The sequence below is a fragment of the Siphateles boraxobius genome, unplaced genomic scaffold (genome assembly GCF_051911475.1).
Source record: "Siphateles boraxobius isolate OS27281-9 unplaced genomic scaffold, OSU_SipBor_1 11, whole genome shotgun sequence".
In the NCBI taxonomy this organism is placed as follows: Eukaryota; Metazoa; Chordata; class Actinopteri; order Cypriniformes; family Leuciscidae; genus Siphateles; species Siphateles boraxobius.
The window spans coordinates 16,898,136-16,920,246 of NW_027508711.1; the positions used below are offsets into that span (position 1 = coordinate 16,898,136).

Below are 22,111 nucleotides of genomic sequence, written 5' to 3' on the forward strand. Positions count from 1 at the left end.
ACTCACACCCAAATCACCCCTTAACGGTTACACATAAGATGGAACGTCTACAAACTGTTGTCTCAGATGGCGTCCTCTTTTGGATAAACAAAGGCACGGGTATAAAAATAAACACTCTCCCTCCTGACTCTGCTATGCATTAACCTAGAGCTGATCCGGCAAGGCAGAGAGTACACTTTTCGTGCTCCTCTCAATCAAACTATCAATAATGAAAGATGACAAACTGTTTCCTCTTCCAAGAGGCTCTGGCACAGGTGGAATCGAGGAATAAGCAGTGAGGCCACAGGTTGGTTGCTTTTTTCCCCCGGAGGGTCTCTCATACCTGCACTGCTGTGGAGAATTTAAATAAGGTGAACTCCAGCTTGGATGTTTGCTGTATCGATACGTCCACTTTTTTATAATGTCTTAAGATGGACCATTGCTGGCTGTAAATTATTCATGAGTCGGGGCTGTTGTTAATGTTTGATTATCATATCATGCCCTGTCGTGTCTAAAAAGGGATTTCGAATTAATGTGCCTTAGTCAGCTTTAGTAGAGCTACAGTATGTATGCAAAACATCCTCCATATGACCCACAAACACATAGATTTGCATAGGGGGGTGGGGTGGGGGGAGGGCTCACGCCCCTGCCCCTTTTGTCTCAAAATGTATTGTGCCCTTTTCTGATAATTGTAAATAATAATAATAATTATTATAAATATTATAATAAATGAAACACACACACCCTTGCCACTAACACTAATAATACAAACAAATATTATATTAAACAAAAATGTGGCGGAGAAGTGGTGGCGGAGTTTCCTTTGCAGCTTCTCATACGCATTTAACGGTTCTGGTACGCACTACGCAGCAGTTCGCGCGAGTCTCTTCAAGCGAACAGCAGGTAACGTTTAAGCTAATAAGGAAAATTACATTTATCCTACCATCACCATGCTACTCTAAAAGTTGCTGCAGGATGCGAGTTATTCTTAACTACAATAAAAGTATAAATCGATTTCAGACGCATTCATTCGTGAATGACATTCAGTGTCATTCGTTTTTATCCAAGGAATAAAAGTGCAAGGGGAAAAACATCTAACGTTAGTTAGTTTAATGAAATCTTATGTTCAACTCTAAATTGTGAGGAACTTATATCTTTGATTTCATAGTAACGCTTTACAATAAGGTTCATTTGTTCATTACTCATGTACGAACTAACATGAACTAACCATGAGCAACACATTTGTTACTGTAGGCTATATCTTAGTTAATACTACAACTGTTAATTGTTTATTCATGCTATGTCACAGTCAGTGCATTAACTAATGATAACAAATACAACTTTTGTAAATCATGAAATTAACTAAGATTAATAAATGCTGTAGAAGTGCAGTTCATTAGCTAATGTTAACTAATGAAACCTTATTGTAAAGTGTTACCGGTTCATGATAGCTAACACTGTCTTTCATACATATAATGCATACATAAATTTACAACATCAACAAAACTTACAATTCATTTTCCATAATTACCTTCTTGATTCTCACTGTTTTGTTTGGTAGAGTAAATAATATTTAGTAATATTATCATAATTTCCCTATTTTCATTTGATGTGTTATGTATTCTAATAATTGTATCAACATCTTTTCTTAGAATGCCAAGGAAAGAAAGAATAAAAACAAAAAAAAATCAAGAAGTAATCATTTTTTTTATTTAGTGCCCTTTTTGGTCCCTCCGCCCCTGCCCCTGAGGAGGTCTGTGCACGCCACTGTGGAGAATATATGACAGGTATAGCTGACTGTTTACTCTACATTTCAAAGAAAGTACAGTATGGTGAAATAAGAGGAATAAAGAGTGAGATGAAATGAAGAACACAAACAAGCAGCTGTTATTGCAAAATATATGACATAGATATACAGTTTTGCTCGATTGCTAATATACAATTCATGAAACAATTCACCATTTTCTCACAGCTATAATCACAATCTCATAACTACATATAAACTTGCACAAACCTCAAATTGTCACATCAAAGTATAATATTTTAGTCAAAAAGTATATTCTCTTTTGTCCGAATCAAACTTTGGCTTCAGTTGACACACAACAACAAATAAACAGACTATTGTCCTGCCCAGCGAGCACTATTTAGATCAATTCATTACAAAAACCTCTTATTCAGGAATAATTTTGCCACTTACTGTCTATTACATTATACAACATTAATGAAAGAGTGCAGATACTGTAAAATACAACATTGTGCTTTAGGGAAAATGACTTTTCATTACATAACTGTTAAGTGATCTTACAGTAGATGAAAAGTGAAAAGAAAAGTTAAAATACCAAATAATTGAATATGAACTCGGTATGCAACACAATACAGTATCCTATCAATTACATACATAAATAAATAAATAAATAAATTCATCAGCCTCTGCACTTTCGGTGCATTTATTACCATATACAGCAGTGGTGTAGTCCCATCAACAAAAAAGTTGCTATTACCCAGTCGCACTCCCCAGTAAATACAGTGCATTAAAAAATTGGTTCACAGATTATTTTTCAAATAGCCTACTGCATGGCAGAAATAGTTCCGGGTCTGTTGACCACATTACAATTCTATATGATTATAATTTAAACATGTTGCTTTGGAATTATATTCATTGTGAAAAGTGATTTACAGATAAATATGGTGCAACTATTTTCAGGCCTTCCTGCTGAGGTCTCTCCAGCGTTGGAAAGCTTTTCTAATTTTAGAGGGTCATTGCCTGATTATATCCCCATCTTTTTCTAGTGATATTCCTCTTAGCTTTTCTCTTTTTTAATGTCTCTTTTTTTCTCCAAATCTCCCTCTTGCTCACTCTCTCACCCTCATCATTGGTGGACACACCCCCTGCTGCTGATTGGCTACAAGTTTGTTGTGGTGCTCGGTCCGATGCACTTTCAACAGCTTTTTTCAAAAATCGCTTACTGCACCTTTAAAAGGGAAGCTAACATGACAGTAGATTTTGGACTTTTGAAGCAACAAAACAAGTGGGTATACAATATTATTGATCCTTAGAAGTTGTAATACGTAAACAGCCCTGGGCAGGAAGTAAGTATGCGGCATATACGTGCGCATGGCCCCGACTGCACCATTGGTATACAGTACTACAGCTGTTTCTTGGTCTTCTGACAAAAGACTTTCTCCACCTCAGTTACACTCAAAATAATATTTTATGATACTGTTCACTTTATTAAAGGTGGGGTATGTGGTTCTCTTTTTTGTCCATTTTTTCAAAATAACTTGAAATCCTATTCCTAACCCACTTACAGCAACTGAGTTAGAAGCACTGAAATGAAAATTAAGCAATTTAATCATCTGTGGAACGGGCAGGAATCAAAACTCCTGCCAATCATTTCCAAGACCAAGTAAATCGTCATTACAATCTCTCGCACATCTGAGTTTTCGCTTGTGCATGATTGCGCGTCAATGTTCTTCGAATGGGTGCAGTCAGAGCCAGCGTTGGAGGAAAGAATGTAGGAGATTTGAATTGTGTATTTCAAAATCTGCCGGTCGTTTTCCAAATCACATACCACACCTTTAAGCAATTAATTTGCATTTAACACTATTGTATCAGGTTTCTGGTTCACCCACTTCAGGTTAATTTGACTGAACTTGCTGTTTTCATTTGGAAATAACATGTTTCAATCAAGTAACCCAAACAAACAGGACTTTCATTTCCCATCATGTGTTGCAAAGGGGGGGAATTGGGAGAATTTTTTTTGAAATAAAGTGTTATTTTATGATTTTTTTAGCAAGATGAGAAAATGGAGAGACTTGTTAATGTTTAATGTTCTTTTATGTTGGTATTTAAAAGTTTCTGTTATGTCAGTGTTTTGGGGGGTTAGTATTGTGGGGAAGTGTAGAGCATGTTCCTCATAGCTGTTAAAATCTGACTAGTTTTTGCATTAATCTAAGCAGGATTAGGAAATTGAAGTTCCCTTTCAAGAGAACTTGCGCTGCGTCGATTGACGCTAAGGGAACGCTTTGCGTGATGACGTCTTGAAACACTTGTAAAATCAGTCCAATGGTGAGACTGAACGTCAGAGGTGGGTGACGTCATGAACCAGGAAACTATAAAGCCTGCCCAAAACAGAGCAGCGCTAGCTTCTGTGTCTTCAGTAGAGCTCATTGTGAAACTGTCCTTTTCTATTTGGTTTTGTTCTGTCTTTATATCAGTATATGTATATATATGATATATATATATGAGCATGAAAAAATGCTCCGGTCCTGCTCCTTGGTCCTAGCTGGACCTTGGGTCCTTTTCCTCAGATTTTTGTGTCCTGTTCCGTGAGTACTAACTAGGCTGAAGCGCAAGTGACTCCTTTCTACTGTTATATATATATATATATATATATATATATATATATATATATATATATATATATATATATATATATATATATATATAATATATACATAAGTCATGGTGAGCAAGCAGCAGTTTAGGATGTGTGTGCACCCCTGCCTGCGTTATTTAACGGGTGGGGACACACACATTCTTTGTGTAACTTGTTTGGGCACAGCTGCGATCACAGACATGGAGTTCGCAAATGGATATATCAGCGGGGTTAAAGACGGGCCCAGCCTTATCTCTGCCTTCACCTGATAGATCCAGTGCTTTCTCTCAGGGTTTGGAAGTACGTGTTGCGGTTCCTTTCCACCCTGATTGAGGCACCGACACTGCAACTATCTAGTTCTGAGCAACTGGACATTGTCAGTGTCAATGCAAGAGATTCTGAGGATTCGCCACCTCAGTCTCATGCATTCGAAGAGCTGGTTGAGGTTGTGTCAAGAGCGGTTGAAAGACTGAGTATTGACTCGCGCCAGCAGATAAACAGGACGTTCGTTCCAAAAGTAAACTGGACGAATGCTTCCTACCAGCACGATACGAATGCTTCCTACACCCCCAACCCCTCCACCCCAAAAAGGGTCCCCTGCATCTAAGCAGAGAATGTGCAAGTGGCTGGTCGAAGCTATCTCACTTGCTTATGAATCGGTCGGACAGCCTTCACCTATGGCTGTCCATTCCCATTCAACTAGAAGAATGGTGCCCTCCAAGGCCCTTATGACAGGAGTTGCTGTCCAAGATGTTTGTGATGCGGCAGGATCCTCACTGCACACATTCGTAAGGTTCTACTCTTTGAACTTGGACTCTACACCAGGGTCCCAGGTGCTCTCGTCCTAGTGCTGCTCCTTACGATTTCACACTAGACAGATACTTGTCGCTATGGTGGCGTTGGTATAGACATTCCCTTAGCATCAATCGACGCAGCGCGAGTTCCCTTGAAAGGGAATGCCTCGATTACGACTGTAACCTCAGTTCCCTGAAGAGGGAAGGAGACGCTGCGTTGATTGATGCTAAGGTAACGCTTTGCGTGATGACGTCTTGAAGCACATGTAAAATCAGTCCAATGGTGTGACGGAACGTCAGAGGCGGGTGACATCATGAACCAGGAAACTATAAAACTAGAAACTAGCTTCGTAAAAGTCTGAAGTAGTCGCTGACAGGCACGTAGAATATATGGCAAGGTGATGCAACGTCTCGTTCCCTTTTCAGGGAACCGAGGTTACAGTCGTAACCGATATGTTGATTTTATTCTTATTTTTTTTATTTATTTTTTTATATGCATTAGCATATGATACAGGTTAGAAAGGAAATCAACTTTTTAAAATTTGTTTGTGTTCACAAACTGAAGGATGAGTCTAAATACTTTTGTGAGGAAATTTACATAGAGTGAGTTTTTAAATATTGAACTTGTTTTGAACTCTTTTAATCATTCAAAGTTTAGAAATCTGTGGTGTCATAAGCTGTTCTGTGTTTACATCAAGGATAATGTAATGGTTGTGGCAGGTTTATATTTGCCATATGGCGACTGAATGTTTTAAATTCAGAAACCAGAGGAAGAAATTTGATGATGAGTGGAGAAGAGTGAAATAAATGTTCTCATCAGACGAATACTTGATTTTCCCCATCCCTTGTCACTGGCTTGTTCAGTATTTCTTTTGAAGCAAATGTGACACGATTCCCATAAGTAGAATTGAGCAGAGACGTGTCCTAAAGATCACGTTTTATCTCTGTTCCTCAACCCATTTAAAAATAAACATTCACATTTCAACCGTAAGCATAGTGAACCATTGAAAACGCCACAACATTGTGTAGCCTATGATTGTAAGAACTGCCAAACCTTATAATATTTATAAGAGCTTTAACCAATATTATTTTTATTTACCATATGCAGAATTATTTAACATTAAACTAATACTGTTAAATACAGATATAGATATTTGTCCATTTGAGTCATTTTTTTAAATGAAACAGTTGATCTGGTTACATAAAATCACTTGCATAAACAGTTCAGTGTACATTTTGTGTAATGCTCAGTTATCGCTAATAGTCATCATCTTATTTTATAAGTCTAGCTGTAGTCTTGCTAGCCATGCAATGGACTGGCCATCCATCCTGCTTGTTTCCCTTCCCACAGCTCAAGCATCCCAGCGATCGCACTTGGATGGACAAGATGGACAATTTGGAGAATAATGGAAAGATGTTTTTATATGCATGTTAATAAGTGGTTAAGGCATCTGCCAATCAGTCAACATCTTATAAATCTATTTCATGGAGTGAAAACTATCGAATAATGCTCTTTGTTGCCTCATTATGGGAGTTGACTGCTCTGTCATGTGAACACTCTCAGTGTTGTACATGCATAAACAATGACACATCTCTGTTCATTCATTGAAATCCTTTATTTTCATCAATCATTTTCTCTCTTGTTTATTTTTAGCCTACCCTTACACACATTGCAGCCCCTATTTCATCTACACAAGGTCGCTAAGATTTAACATCGTGAATGTAATTGCGAAAATGTGCAGCAACACACACAACTCATTTGTAACGCAAGACATTTTACTGCGCCACGTTGGATTGAAGGAAATTGAATGCTGTGCATACCCTGACACAATGTCCTTGATAAACACACACAAATTGCATATAGGTAGGACACAGAGTGTGAGTGAAGCGAAGCATTTTTTGTACTATGTACTATACTATGTAACTGTACGATGTACTACTGAACACACAAAGCGCTTTACAATCATATCAGTGGGTCTCTCCTCAACCACATCCGGTGTACAGCATCCACCTGGATGATGCAATTGCAGCCTCATAACAACGGCTCCAGTGCGCTCTCCACACACGAGCTATAGTTTTGAGAGGAGAGAGAATTATAGAGCAATTCAAAAGAATGGGTATTGTTAGGAAGCCATGATTGATATAGGCCAGTGGAGGTAATCTTGGCCAGGACACTGGGGTTACACCCCTACTATGAGAAGTGCCATGGGATTTTTAATGACCAAAGAGAGTCAGGACCTCAGTTAAACATCTCATCCGAAGGGCGGTTCTTTTTTTCAGTATAGTGTCCCCATTACTATACCTGGGGCGTTAGGGCCCACACAGACCACAGGGTGAGCACCCCCTACTGGCTTCACTTACACCTCTTCCAGCAGCAACCTAGTTTTCCCAGGAGGTCTCCCATCCAGGGGAATGTTTCCAGTACAACTACGTTTCTCGCTGCTTAACTACCATAGTATGATGCATCGTTGAAGAAATCAACTTGCTAGTCCCGAAAGTGGTCTTCAACCACGTTGATTGTCGCAAAGTGGTCGTTCAACTATGTTGGTTTATGATTTCACGCATTTGGAGCAATAACAGACATGGCATCTGAGGACTATTTCTCACTTTTCTCAGTTATTTTGCTTTATTTCCAGATTCAATCATAAGGTCGTTCTTACGCATTAGAGCACGTTCGCAAATACGCACTCTTCAAAAACGGTATGTATTCTAAATAAAAGACACAGATTGTACTGAATGTCAGCTTGCCTATTTTGCACAAGATAAGGATTTATTGAGTCCAAATGTAATGCAAACAAGAAGGTCGATAGCTATCGTTCCAACCACACAACTTTCCGATGCTGTTTGGGAATGTTTGTTAGAACTAAGTTTTCGGGAAACACAGAGTCGTTGAACTATGTTGATAATGCCGGAACTTGCGAACATAGTTGGCTAACGATGCTTTTGGGAAACGCACCCCAGGTAATGACCAGGCTCAACCTTGCTTTGCTGCAGTGGGCAACCAGTCTCGGGCTACAGGGTGACATGGCTGTGGTGCACTTATTGCTGCTACTGATCTGTCATAACTTTTGGTGAACTTATGGACAAATATTCTCCATGCTGTCGTGTCAAGCAGTGCTTCTTTCAATTTTAATATTGGTGTCTGTTTTGATTGTTAAGCCAGTGAGTTCCCTTTCAGGTGCTCACGTTCAACGTAGTCGACGTGTCGATTGATTAGGGTAACGCGTTTGCGTCTTTTTCAAGATGTCATTCCATCCGTGTGTTTCTAGATGCGGTCGCTCCCTGTCCCCCTCTGACGGTCACAATGGTTGCATCACGTGTTTAAAAAAATATAAAAAAATAATGTATTTATATACATGTATGCGTGTATATATATATATATATATATATATATATATATATATATATATATATATATATATATATATATATATATATATTCAGCACGCTAAAGCAGCTTTTGTGGATAGTTCATGTTCTCATTGCGAGAACATGACTATCGCGGTGTTGAGATCAAGACTTGCCTTCATGCGTGATCAGAAGATCATATTGAGGTTTCCCCGCCTGGTAACCAATGCCTGTGGGCCCCTCACTCCTCTATCACACTGCCGCCGGTGGAGCCCCCGTTGAGCGCGCTGGTCCCTCTGTAATGGACCACCCAGCCATTTCATTCGGGGCCCCTCCAGAGGACAGGATGCCGATTGCAGCATCGGAGGGTGAGCTGACCTCTGGAAATGATGACTCGGCTGCGTTATCTCCCTCTGGGAGGGTAACGTCGCCCGAGCCAGATCCGGAAATGTCAGCTATGCTGAAACGGGCCACCAAAGTGGTCTGGCTCAAGTGGAATCCTCCACTGTGTCCCGAACAGTCTCGGTTGGATGATTGGTATCTCGGAGCAGGCCGCGCTGGTTCTCAGCTCACCGCCCCAGTGCCTTTCTTTCCCAAAGAGCATGGAGATTTTACCAGGTCGTGGACAGCACCTTTCTCTGCCAGAAACGGCCTGAGTAGCTCCTCCCCCTCACTATCCTTGACGGAGGAGCGGTGGTGGGTTACGAGGCTATCCCTCCAGTGGAGGTCCCCCGGCCCAGTTCGTAGAAGCCAAAAAAGCTTCCCAACCGGTCCAGATGGCCCCAAACTATACCATCAGGCTCGGCTTGCGATTTCTAAAAGCTATTTTAAAACAATTTTAAAGCTAATAAAGCTATTTTAAGGGATTAAGAATTTTTTTTCAAGGAAAAAGTGCTTAAATATGTAATTTGGGTGATCAAAGGTGAGTTTTAAGAGATAAAAGATTGACTACAGGGGGGCTTTAACATTTCATAATAAGATATACATCATGCGTCTTTCTTTTTTTATATAATTTTCTTTTATCATATTTTTACAGAACATTACAAGAATATTAAAAACATGCAATATATCTGAATCCAAGTGGGGGAAATAACAAAGAAAAAAAAAAAAACGAGAATTCAAACACTATTTGCCTATTGCATTTCCCCCCTTTTTTCTTTTCTCTTAGAATAAGAGAATAGATGGCAAACATTACTCATGACTCAGATATTCACATGGCACAGTCAAGGCTAAGCTATGATTTCCGAAAGGTTACCAAGGTAACGATGTCTCTCATTCTCTCTCAACTCTTTGTTCTACTCTCCTTTCCCTGTTTTCTTGCTGTCCTTTTTCCAGAATAACTACTACAGCAGCCTGCATGATGGACCTGAGACGGTACCCCCTCGATGAACAGAACTGCACCCTGGAGATTGAGAGCTGTAAGTGAAACACACACACATACACACAAACACATGCACGCACGCACACATAGGCTTTGTTCGAAATGCAGTACTACCATACTGCACCTGTAGAGAAGATAATTTGTTGTGTTCTACACACTTGTCTTTGCATATGTTAAAAGCACTGGCATGTTTTAGAGGATATAATATGCCAAACAAGGAAATCAGGTAACATAATATTATGACAAATAACTGAATTTTTTTTTGTTTTTTACTGGGTCATTCAAACAAACTGACAGAAAATAGAAAGACGAAAGAATCATAATTGTAGACAGAACCCGGAGGTGTGAATTTGTGCAGGGGGAGACAGAACACTATTGGAGCAGTTTGCAGTAGACAACAGACTATAGCAATAATAGACTGAATGAATGCTGAACTAATGTTTTAGAGTAAATGCAATGTGGTAAGACGTGTATTTAGCTCCATTGCGTTTCTAAACAGAACCAAGGTCAATTTCATTTTTTTTGTCATAAAATATTTAATGGAAATACATTTCAAATAACTTTACAATACATTTAAGCTTTATTCCTTAATATACCTTCGCTATTTTGTTATGACAGTATGTAATTCTGACTGGAGGACAACAAACTTCCAAGTGCTTTCTTTCATATGAGACTACCATTATGCATGTAGTGCCAAGACTGGTAACACTTTGTAATAGTTTTCATTAATACAGCATTATCAAACATTGTATAATGTTTAACAGATCATTAGTTAATATATATTCAAATAGCTACAAGTATGAGATAATGTGGTTTTAAATGTTAACTGATGATCTTGATTTAAAAAAAAAAGAAGATTGGTTCTTTTAAGTTAAAATGCTTTCAAATGTTTACAAAAAACCATATATGTTGTACCATCTGATAAATAATCATAGAAACAGTTACAATACATTATAATACTACCTGTTTGTGGTTATAACTTTTATAACTGCATTTTTTAATGCGTCATTAGGGTATTCTTAAGGTGATGATATACAGAGCAACTTTTTGAGCAATCTTGCTGGGCAATGTTGCTGAGTAATTGTTGCTTGGGCACTTTCCCATTGAAAATGGGCAATACATTTCTCAGATGGCCTTTGTTACCACTCGGTTGGAATACTGTAATGCACTCTATGTGGGGGTCAGTGGGTCCTCTATTGCTCGTCTCCAGATGGTGCAAAACGCTGCTGCACGTCTTTTAACTGGAACCGGAATACGAGCACATTTCCCCTATTTTATCCTCACTCCATTGGCTGCCTATATATCAAAGGATCCATTTTAAGATTCGTTTATTTGTGTTTAAGGGTCTAAATGGTCTTGCCCTACCTTACATCTCTGAGCTGCTACACCCCTATAGGCCCACCAGGGTTGGACTGGTAATCTGGCATACCGGGCAAATGCCCGGTGGGCCGACGTGCTTTTTGGGCCGATACATCTCATATTTTTTTTATTTTTTTTCGGCCCATAAAACTCGTACATCGGCAGCCCATTTGTTTTGTTTTGTTTAATTGACGGCGCTGGGTTAGTGCCGATGTAATGCATTGGTCAAAAAAAAAAATCTTATTTTTTTCCAATGACAGACCGGCCCATGAAACATGTAGATCAGCGGCCCATTGGTTGTTTTCTTGATTGACACTGGGCTGGCCCAATCACATCTTGAAACACCTCCCCCTTTGTGCTTTGAGTGAGCGTGCAGTGTACTGTGTATCTGTCTATAGTCTGAGAGATGGAGAAGAAACGCAAGGAATGTGCAGAGAAATAGCGTGAAAAATAGATATAGGCCCTTCAAGCAGACGCTGTAAAATGTGTCAAAGTATATGCGTTTTCTGCAGCAGCAGGACCTTCATCAGCTCCAGTGGCTGATGAGGAGGATAGTGAGGAGGATCAGGAGAGAGATGAGAAAGTGTAGAGGCTGTGGTAAGCAGAACTACTTTTTAAAACACTTTGGCTATGAGTGTAGGAACCCATTACCTATTTACGCATTATTTCCAGATCTGCAATGTGGACGATTACAGCAATTTACTAGAAGTTTAATGAGACGCGTTTGTATCCATGTTTTCTGCCAAAATAAAAGCTTGATGCAGTTTTCGTCAAAATAAAAGATCATGTGCTTATCTCTTTCAAGTTTATAAATTACTACAAAACTAATTATGAAAGTTTTCTTTATTTTTCAGTGCATTTGTTTTACAATATATGGCTATTAGGCTACTATCTTGAGATTAATTATAACTATTATTATGTAGTAGTGTAATATAGTAAATATAGTTTTATACTAAAAGAGTTTTTTTTTCTGTGTTTAATTTGCACACTAAAAATGGGTTGGAGCTTTTAATTTTTAACTCTCAAAGTGCACCAGATTGATGAATTTAACATTAAAATGCACACAATTTTCTTAGGGGGGGGCATGCCTCCAAACCCCCCTAGAGGGACAGAGGTCCACCCACCACAGTTTTACCAAAGATCCTGTGGGAAACACTGGTATTGCTATGCCAGTGCAGCTTATAGCTTGTTTTTTGATGCATCACTGCGGAGTATAGTTCAATTGTATTAATAAATTACAATTTTGTACTTATTTCATCTGTTAACTCTCACTCGTTCCTACTCACTCATTACATGCCATTAGTGGTTTTAATGAATAGGAGTTGAACATATTCAAGGGCGTGCAAAGATGGGTGGTGTTTATGATCATATGTAGTGGGCCAGTCTGGGCCAAAATGCCAGGGCTGATTTTCTGTCCCAGTCCAGCCCTGAGGCCCACCCGTTCTCAGGTCAGCTGACCAACTGCTCCTAAGTGTGCCTAAAACAAAGCGCAAACTAAAAGGTGACCTTGCTTTTGCTGTAGCAGGTCCGAAATTGTGGAACGATCTACCTTTGAACATTAGACAGGCATCATCATTGTCTGTTTTTAAGTCTCTTCTTAAAACCTATCTTTATTCTTTGGCCTTTGGTAATTGAAATTGATAATCCAGGTTTGGTTATATTGATTTTATTGGTTCATTGTATGGCTGTGTATTTGTTTTATTTGTTTTATGGCTTTTTATGTATTCATGTATTGTTTTTACTGTACAGCACTTTGTGTCCATTTTGGATTTTAAAGTGCTTTATAAATAAATTTTGATTTGATTTCTATTCTGGATAATTTAGATTGGTCGGGGGCCCTGTGGTTGCCCGTTGACGGCAACATTGCCCAGCAACATTGCTCAAAAAGTTGCCCTGTGTATCATCACCTTTAGTGCATTATAATGCATGCATAATGCCTTATAAACAACATTATAATGGGTTGTGTCATCTCATGAATAACCGTAACAACAGTAATAATTACCTACTAAACCTCAATTCAAATATGATCATGCATGTAATGACATTTATACTATGGGGCAGTTGAATGCTTGAATCTGATTGGTTGACAATTGTTCTAAGGTGTCCAATTATTTTCAGGGAAACGCACAGGTAAAGTAGTTCCATGCAGGGTTTTGACCGCATTACAGTTCACTATACCACTTCGCCAAATAATTTCAGTTATTTCAAAGGTCTAACAGCTTACAATAGCAAAAGAACCAAAACCCACAACAACACTGACCAAGCAAATTAATATAGAAAACAATAGGATAAATAATTATTTCTGTTTTTTTGCAACAGAATTTTGTTTTATAATGTATTTATTATTTATTATAGAAAGGCATGTACTCTGTTTCTCCCGCTCTCTCTTCCACTCAAACGCACATATAGTACGGACACACACTTGCACAGAAATGTGTTATCAGCGCTGCTCTGACAATTTTAGCAGTAAAATAGTTTAACAACTTAAAAGCTAAATGATATTTCTCACTAGCAATGTATTAATGGCACTGTTCTTGGAGCAGATACACGTACAGTTTCACTACAGTTTATAGTTTATACTTTTATTAAACGAAATCCTGGAGCCGAACACTGTTGAGAGACACACGGACTCAGATAATTTATTCACGCTTGATCTCTCTCTCTCTCTCTCTCTCTCTCTCTCTCTCTCTCTCTCTCTCTCTCTCTCTCTCTCTCTCTCTCTCTCTCTCTCTCTCTCTCTCTCTCTAATAACTGCATTAATAACTGCGTCAGTCTGCTATCAGTGGCTCAAGACTCTGCTACTAGCTTTAAAATGACGTTTTGGAATTAGCAATGGAGGCTTGGGATTAGATGTGTAAGAAAGTAGTCCTACACAAAAGAGCGTTTTAAGGCAAAAACCTGACAAACTTCTTGAAATGCATCATCTGAACAATGTTTTGAGGTGTGGTAACCTTAGTATAAGAGGAATAATTGACTCCTGAGTCATTGAATTATTACAAAAACAATGCTTCATTGAATTATTATAAAAATAATGCTTCATATAAGGCTCCGCTTCGTGTTGTCGCCACATTACCACATCAGGTGTAAATTATTTTTCTAATAATTCAACATTCTGCCGTCAATTATTGCTTACTTTGTAATCATTAAAATCCACATTAATAAATAAGTTGTTAATTAGTGTATAACATTTGTTAAAATCATTTGTAGATATAAAGTCAGTAAGTTGATGAGCAAACATTTGCAAGCACATTATCTCATATTTGTTGCGATTTGTATCTATTGTAGCTATTGATTAGCAGGTTAAAAGAACAAATTTGCAGCAATAAATTATACTAGTATAATAATCCAATCTTCAAAATTAACAAATTCCCCTACACTGAACAAATGCCAACTCTTACTTACATTCTGACCACATCACCTTGAAAATAAATCGTGAACTCGTCCAGCTCATCAATTTCACTTTTGCTTCTTATCTCTGTCACACTCCACAGATACCTAATGTAAGCAAACATAATCATTAAGGCCATTTAGAGCAATCATCCATATCTCCCATCCTGCCCACTCTGTCTTTAGGTGTCAGTAGTGATAAATGCTCTTGGAGGGGTTTGACACTGAGGGCTCATGGCACAATTGACAGAAGTAGGTAAGATTGAAAGTGTTTGCTGGTTTATCAATGAGGTGCCCTGCACTATCGATCAGTCAGTCGTACCAGGATGTTGTGCCCTGTCCATCACGGGTACATCAGTGGAGCCCAGACAAATGTTTCGAATGATTACACCAGGTACATTGTTTCATGCTTACTGTTTATCACTTGAGCAGATCAATGGGTCAGTTGCTACCTGCTGAGACATGAGCATTTTTAGATCTGCTTGTATAAACACTTCTTTACTTTTGAAACATTAACGTTTAGTCTTCCAATAACTGAATTCCTTTGGTGTCAGTAACCACACTGTGGGCCTCATTCATGAAACATCTTTGTAAACATTCATAATACCATTCCTATATAAATTGACACAATCAGTATAGAAAGTGTTTGTCAATACATAAATTGTTTGATAATAAAACCATTCTTATGTAAATTGTTGTTTTAATTGTTTAAACATAAAACTTTTCTTACGTAAATTGTCTCGTTAAATACAAAAATACTATTCAGAAAACCTTTTTGCCCCCGTCCAATGCCTAAATGTTGTGCTTAGCAGAATAATTTTTGCTTTATTTATTTTTTACTTTTCACTATATGATACTTAGCTGCCGCATTATAGTACATATTAGCGGTTGGAAAAGCAGAGACAGATAATTATTCTTTAAATTTATTTTATTTCATTTTTTATTTTAGAAATCTTGAAGTTCACTATTTTATGACAAACTATTTCATGCAGTAATGTCTCCTCATTTGCTATGTTTTCTATCCAAAGTTGTGATTTATGTGCAAAGTTCAAGTTATGCGCAAAACTGAAAATTGCATAAAACATTCACGCACTGTTTCGAAACACAAGACGAAAAGAACAACATCGTCACTTCCTGATGAACTAGAGCTAAATTTAACTAATTTGGCTACAGTATATAATAAATTACTTGCACCTCAAAGCATGTAAACGAAACACAATAATGATATCCCAAAATGTGCATAAAAATAGGTGGATGGAAACATAGATAATGGTAGGGGAGAGCCGGGACGATTGAAACGCGGGACGGATGAAACATTGAGATTTCCTTGAAAACCACTCACGTCATGTACGTCAAATTCCGTCAGCACGTATAGCACGCAATGCCTATCAGACCCGCGAAAACATTTCTTCTTTACGTCTTGCCGTTTTAAAGTTAGAGCCGGAAAGCTGTTTTCTGAGTGTGGTTAGTGAAATCTTTTGTGCGGTACTTTTTTTTGACTGACAAGTTGTATTTATTGTTTCATGTGCCATTGTAATAATAATATGGCAGGTGTATTAGTACTGCATCACACCCTTAAGTGAATAATATCAGAGTTTTTTAGTTTACGGACAAAACAGGTTTAAATGGCTGGAGGCGCTGTCAGGACGGTTGAAACAGCGACTCGTGCCAGTTAAACCTGGTCATAGGAAAACACTCAATATGACTAAATCACTCAATATGACTCAAGGAATAAATGTAAGAATTAATTGTAAACGGATTTGTCTGTCTTCTTCAAAATAGCCTATTAGAAAGATTACGCAAAATGCTCAAAGGCTTATCGCTGATTGTTTATTTGGCGACAGAACAAAAATGTTAATATGAACCTTAAAATGAAAATAAATGACAAAATATGTTTGTAACAATATGTACATAAGTTACTTGTCAGGTATTGTTCATAAAAACAAGAATTAGATGAATAGTTACCGTTTAAACTGTTATGTTTCATCCGTCCCACCCCTGTGTTTAAATCGTCCCGCTGTGAAGGGACGATTGAAACAAAACCCAACTCCCGTTCAAAGTAAATTTTTACTCAAATCATTCTATGTTTCTACCGTATAACATGATACTAAGAGAACACATATGTGAGTTGTTGATCACACACACAAAAAAAATCTATCTGTAACCTTATCTTAGAAAACGACGTTTATCTGAAAAGTGTTTCAACCGTCCCGGCTCTCCCCTACAGCTTGTCAAAGAGGAAAAAGGAAGCACACTAAACACTCATCAAACACAAATGTGTTATGAAACTGAGCGCAGCGACCCACCAGATAACGAAAAGCAGAACCATTTACTTTTGCAATTAAAAGTGCCGATAACGACACATAACTCAGACCAATATACACATAACTAAAACACAAATCACATTTTTGTCTCCATTGATCAAGCAAATTAACTAATTTCTTCACCACCTTCTGGTAGGTTGTGCAGTATCACTTCACAAATCGACATATTTGCTAGATGTAATATTGCTGTTGTCCAGTGCAATGGTTGTATCAATAAATTATATACTATGTAAACATTCATTACACTGTCTACCATCTCTATAGATGGGTACACCACAGATGACATCGTGTTCTTCTGGCAAGGAGGAGACAATGCTGTAACAGGTGTGGACAAACTGGAATTGCCTCAGTTCTCCATTGTGGAGCTACGTCTTGTATCCAGGGAAGTGAGGTTTACCACAGGTATGGACGATTCACTTATGTGCAAAACAGCCCAAATACTTCATGACACTTTCAAAGCAACTTACATTGCAATCAAGGTATAAATTGTATCAGTCTGTCTTTTACCTGGGAATTTAACCCATTGGTAGTGTAATGCTATGGTAAACGTGATTTCACCATGTACAACATCTATCATTTCCCTTTGATTTTAGAGATAACTTATGGGTAGGGTTAGGTTTAGGGATAGGGATAGGGATAGGGCTAAGACCAAATTTTCTAACAGGAATGTTGTTCCAGGATCAACAAAATATGATCCAGGAACATGTCTGTCTTAGCAAAAGGCATGGTGACTGTTATGCTATATTTCAAATCATGAACAATAAGGTTAATGATCTGTGTCAGCAGTTGGGGTTTCTCTAGCTCAGCTGATGCTCACACTGATATTTCTTGTGTCTCCTGAGACCCTCCTATGTGAACACAGCTTGAATGCTGGAAACATTTGGCTGTGTTCGAAATGGCTCCCTATACAGTACCTTCATTCACTTTTCCCTATATTAGTCCACTAATACAGTCCACTTGAAAGAGTGAACGAAAACGAGTGAGTGAATTTGGACACTGGGTGCGCCAGAAGGGCTGCAGCTTATTGCGGTTTAATAATCATTTGAAACTTAGAAAAACTGGCAGCTCCAGTAGTAATGGAAAGATTTATCTTGAACTCTGTCATGGAAACTAGCATATAAACCTTAATTAAACATTTTAATCAATTAAAAATACCTTTATACCTGTATGATATTATGCTTTAGCCACATTGGACCAGCGGTTTAGAAAATGAATGGATGAATGATTCACTGTGGGCGCCATCTTCTGGTCAGACCCGGGAATTCTTTCGGCATTATCCTCATAGTGCATTATGGGTATTCTCTAGTCGTTTAGCATACATCAGTTGTACACTCATTATTGTGGTGCATTGTAGGATTGAATAAGTGAACTTGATAATGTCCACTATGATTTCATACACCACTACAAATGGCTGTCCCCTCAATAGTGCCCTATTTAAGGGTATATGGGGCTATTTCGGACACAGCCTTTGATCCTGGGATCAGGACCCAGTAACATTCCCGGGATTGATTTACGAAAAGCGTTATCTGTGAACAAAAATTGTGATGTCACATTATTTATCATGTGACTGTTTGCCTGAGGGAAGGAGGATAAAGACTGTATACAGACAAAGATGCAAAAAAGAACAATTTCTGTGAACAGGAGTGATACAGTGACCCCAGAGCAATCATCTTCCATGCAGACTGTACATGTGGAAAATGTAGCTGTACTGTAGGTGATGGAATTATTTACAAAAGGACAGAAAAAAAATGAATAAGCAGGGCTTCTCGGCAATTACATTAGATGTTATTTGTCTTCATGGGACTGTTTGGAATGTGTGTAAATGAAAGCAGAGAAAAAGTGAAGATCAGACTGTTTGAACAAAATCATGCAATTCCAGAACAATTACTGGAACTTTTTCAGAATCTCTGTATGAAAAGACCATATTAGAAGATACAATGTATTTTCAACAATTCAACAATGTGAATCTCAATTGCAGGGAGATCATTATATCTACAATAAATAACATGTATAGATTTATAATAACATTAAAATACATTTACAATATATAAAACTAATAAAAACTGATCAAACTATTTGTAACATTTATGCTGTGTCCTGTGTTCCCTGTGACCTAGTTTAGCTGTCTGGTTAATTAGTCATTATTTTCACCTGTCGCTTCATCAATTATCTCATTAGTTCCTTTTGTTTGCTCTATGTATTTAAACCCTGTGTTCTCTTTCGTTCTCAATAATATTAAGTTGTTTTTGTGTTAGTTTCCTGTTTGATCTCCAAAGTTTTGTCATTAAAGACATTAATACTTAGGGCCCTATCTTGCACCTGGTGCAAATGACTTTGTACACTGACGCATGTATCATTCCTATTTTGCACCCGCGCAAAGCGGACTTTTCCCTCCACAGACACACGTCGGTTAACTAAGAAATACACTAGCGCTCCCCGGGGGGGTTCAGCGCAAAGAGGAGGCGTGTTCCGGCGCAAACTTTCCCTAATGCTATTTTGCTGTTCTATAAAACAGTTGCGCCACTGACCAGAAAAAACCTAGTCTAAAGTCAATGGCGCGTTGCGCGTACATTCAGATGCTATTTTAAGCGCGCATGCTTGGCCATAATACAGAGTGTGAACAACGCGCATACACTGTAGATGATTCTCTCATCTACACAGATGCATTTAACTTTTTGCAAATGATACATTATTATAAGGAAAAATATTAAAACACGAGGGAAATCATTGTTGTGTCCATGGCGATGGGGAAAGTAGGCATAAAGCCTACACATTTACCCAAATTATTATATGCATGTTTAACCGAAGCTAATTTGGGTGGGTTTGTCCCATCTCGAATGTCACTTCTCTTTCTTTTACGGCCCTGACGAGAACATCGATCTCCTCGGCTGTGAACCGATTCTAAAGCCACCTGGTAAATGCGCTGTTATAATAGTATTGCGCCACGGAACAAGCGCACCTCGTTCATCATGCTCTTAAAGGGAATGTGATATACAGCTCTTATTGGTTTGTTTCTCGTTACGCCCAAACCACACCTATGAATAATGAAGCTACTTCAGACCAACCCCTTTTAGATTTGCTCCAGGCGCAAGAGGAATTTATCCCGCCGGGAAAATAGCAACAGCGCCGGGATCCGCCCACAAAGTTACTTGCGCTTTGCGCTTTGACACTTGCGTTTCAGATCGTTAAAATAGGGCCCTTAGTCTCCTTCGTCTTTGTGCATGTACGCAATCATTTCATGACACTATAGTTCTATACCTCTATGTAAGTTCTATGTAAGTCAAAAACAGTAATGAACAATGTTTAATTACATTTTTGGCTGTTAATGTGTGATTCATTTTAATGAATCGTTGTATTCTGACAGTTCATGTAAATCAAGCAGTTCACACAAAGTGACGTATCATTTTATTGGGTTAAGGAACGGTCACATTTACCGCTGCATGGCAAAATTTCACGAAACGAAATCAATCATTCCAAAAGGAATCTGTGTGACGGGGAGGTTCATGTAAGGGAGAAGGATTTTGCTCAAATTCAAGTTGGTCACATGATATCTGTGTGAGCTGTTATTTATATATCTCTCTGCTATTAACAATAAACATTGGATATCTTTTTGCCCATGACGTTTTGTGACCGGACCTTTACAAAACTAAATAGATGTGTTGTAAAATACAGTAGTTTTGAAAGCAATTGAACTGCTTTTACACAGCTAAAATGTAGTTGGTTTTGCTGCCTTAATGTTGCACCCGACATTGGGTTAATACCAGCACTAAATCCATGGACTGGGCAAAAATGCAGTGGATAAGTTATACTACAGATTTAAGGATATCGCAATGTATTGCACAGCTTAAATTGATTAAAAAATTGCGTTTATCATTTTAATTGCATTTGCCAATGTGTGCTCTTTTTTTTTTCATGGAGAGATCCATGGTGAGGTGTCCGAACAAGTGTGAAAAAAAAGTGCTATTGTTGATTCATCAATTTTTTGCAAGCTGTGATTGGTGTCGGGTTCCACTCATATTCAAATGCTATTTAAGTTACAGCCTGAAGTTATTTCCCTTTCTCTTTGATACAATTGCACCTGAAAGGCTTCCAAATGAATTTGTTCCATTGCATCTTTATCTGAAAAGGTTTCATTTAAGCCCAAATGCAGGGAGATTGGAACCGCAGGGAAATAACACGTATATTTATTTCACATCGATAAATAGCCATTGCAACAATTTGAATAATCAGTACATTGAATAAGTCAATCAATCATACCACACCTTACATTTAGCTGCATAGTTTTTAAACGGGCACACACAGGCTAATCTTGGAAAGGCGTCTTGAAACATGCTGCTAACAGTTTTCCTAAACCGCTCACCAGATTTTACACATTTACAGGACAAGCTCTTCAGTTAAGTATTGTTTTCCCTCTTTTTTTTCCGAATTCCCTGTATTACAGGGCTAAATGGGAAAAAAAGACACTGCAGGTTTTGTGACAATTCTCAAAGGGATGTAGACGTTGCCTGCTGAGAAGGGGGTTTCAGAAAAATATGCCATGTTTGCGACTTTCTGCCATGTTTAATTGGAATGGAACTAGTCCCTGGGAAGGAATCCATTGCTTTGGGGAAATTAAATGCTCCATCTGAACAAATGGGAAAATGACTATCTGTTGTCAAAGTGCAGACTTTGACAATTGCAAATTGTAGATCTATTTTTCCTGTGCTTGCTCTTTTGTGTTCCCGCTTACATGTTGACATCTCTTTTTTTGGCTTCTGCTATGTACTTGTGTCTCCCCAGGTTCATACCCTCGGCTGTCGTTGAGTTTCCGCATCAAAAGAAACATTGGCTATTTTATCCTGCAGACTTACATGCCCTCCATCCTGATCACAATCTTGTCCTGGGTCTCCTTCTGGATTAACTATGATGCCTCTGCTGCTCGTGTGGCCCTGGGTAACCTTCTGATTTTGTTTAAAAAGCATCCTGTTTTTACAGGATGGGAATCCCATAGAATTATTATTTTCTTTATAAAACCATATCAATCATTTTGAATTTCGTTTACTCCAAATATACTTATTTACAACTTCCTGTCGACCATGATTAAAGGAGATACCCTTTCATATGATACCCTTTCATAAGCTTGCGTGATGCTCAAAGTTCAACTTTGACTCCATTTCCCAA

At 38.2% G+C, this 22,111-nt stretch overlaps 1 protein-coding gene across 1 annotated transcript in view; it reads left to right on the forward strand.

Annotated features, from left to right (window-relative positions):
• The window catches only part of gabrb4 (gamma-aminobutyric acid type A receptor subunit beta4), a 97,941-nt gene that overhangs the window by 66,541 nt on the left and 9,289 nt on the right, over nucleotides 1–22,111 (forward strand). The window contains exons 5-7 of the mRNA XM_077197382.1: nucleotides 9,836–9,918; nucleotides 17,216–17,353; nucleotides 21,731–21,883. Coding sequence (XP_077053497.1) covers nucleotides 9,836–9,918; nucleotides 17,216–17,353; nucleotides 21,731–21,883 — 374 coding nt within the window. The remainder of the gene's footprint in view (nucleotides 1–9,835; nucleotides 9,919–17,215; nucleotides 17,354–21,730; nucleotides 21,884–22,111) is intronic.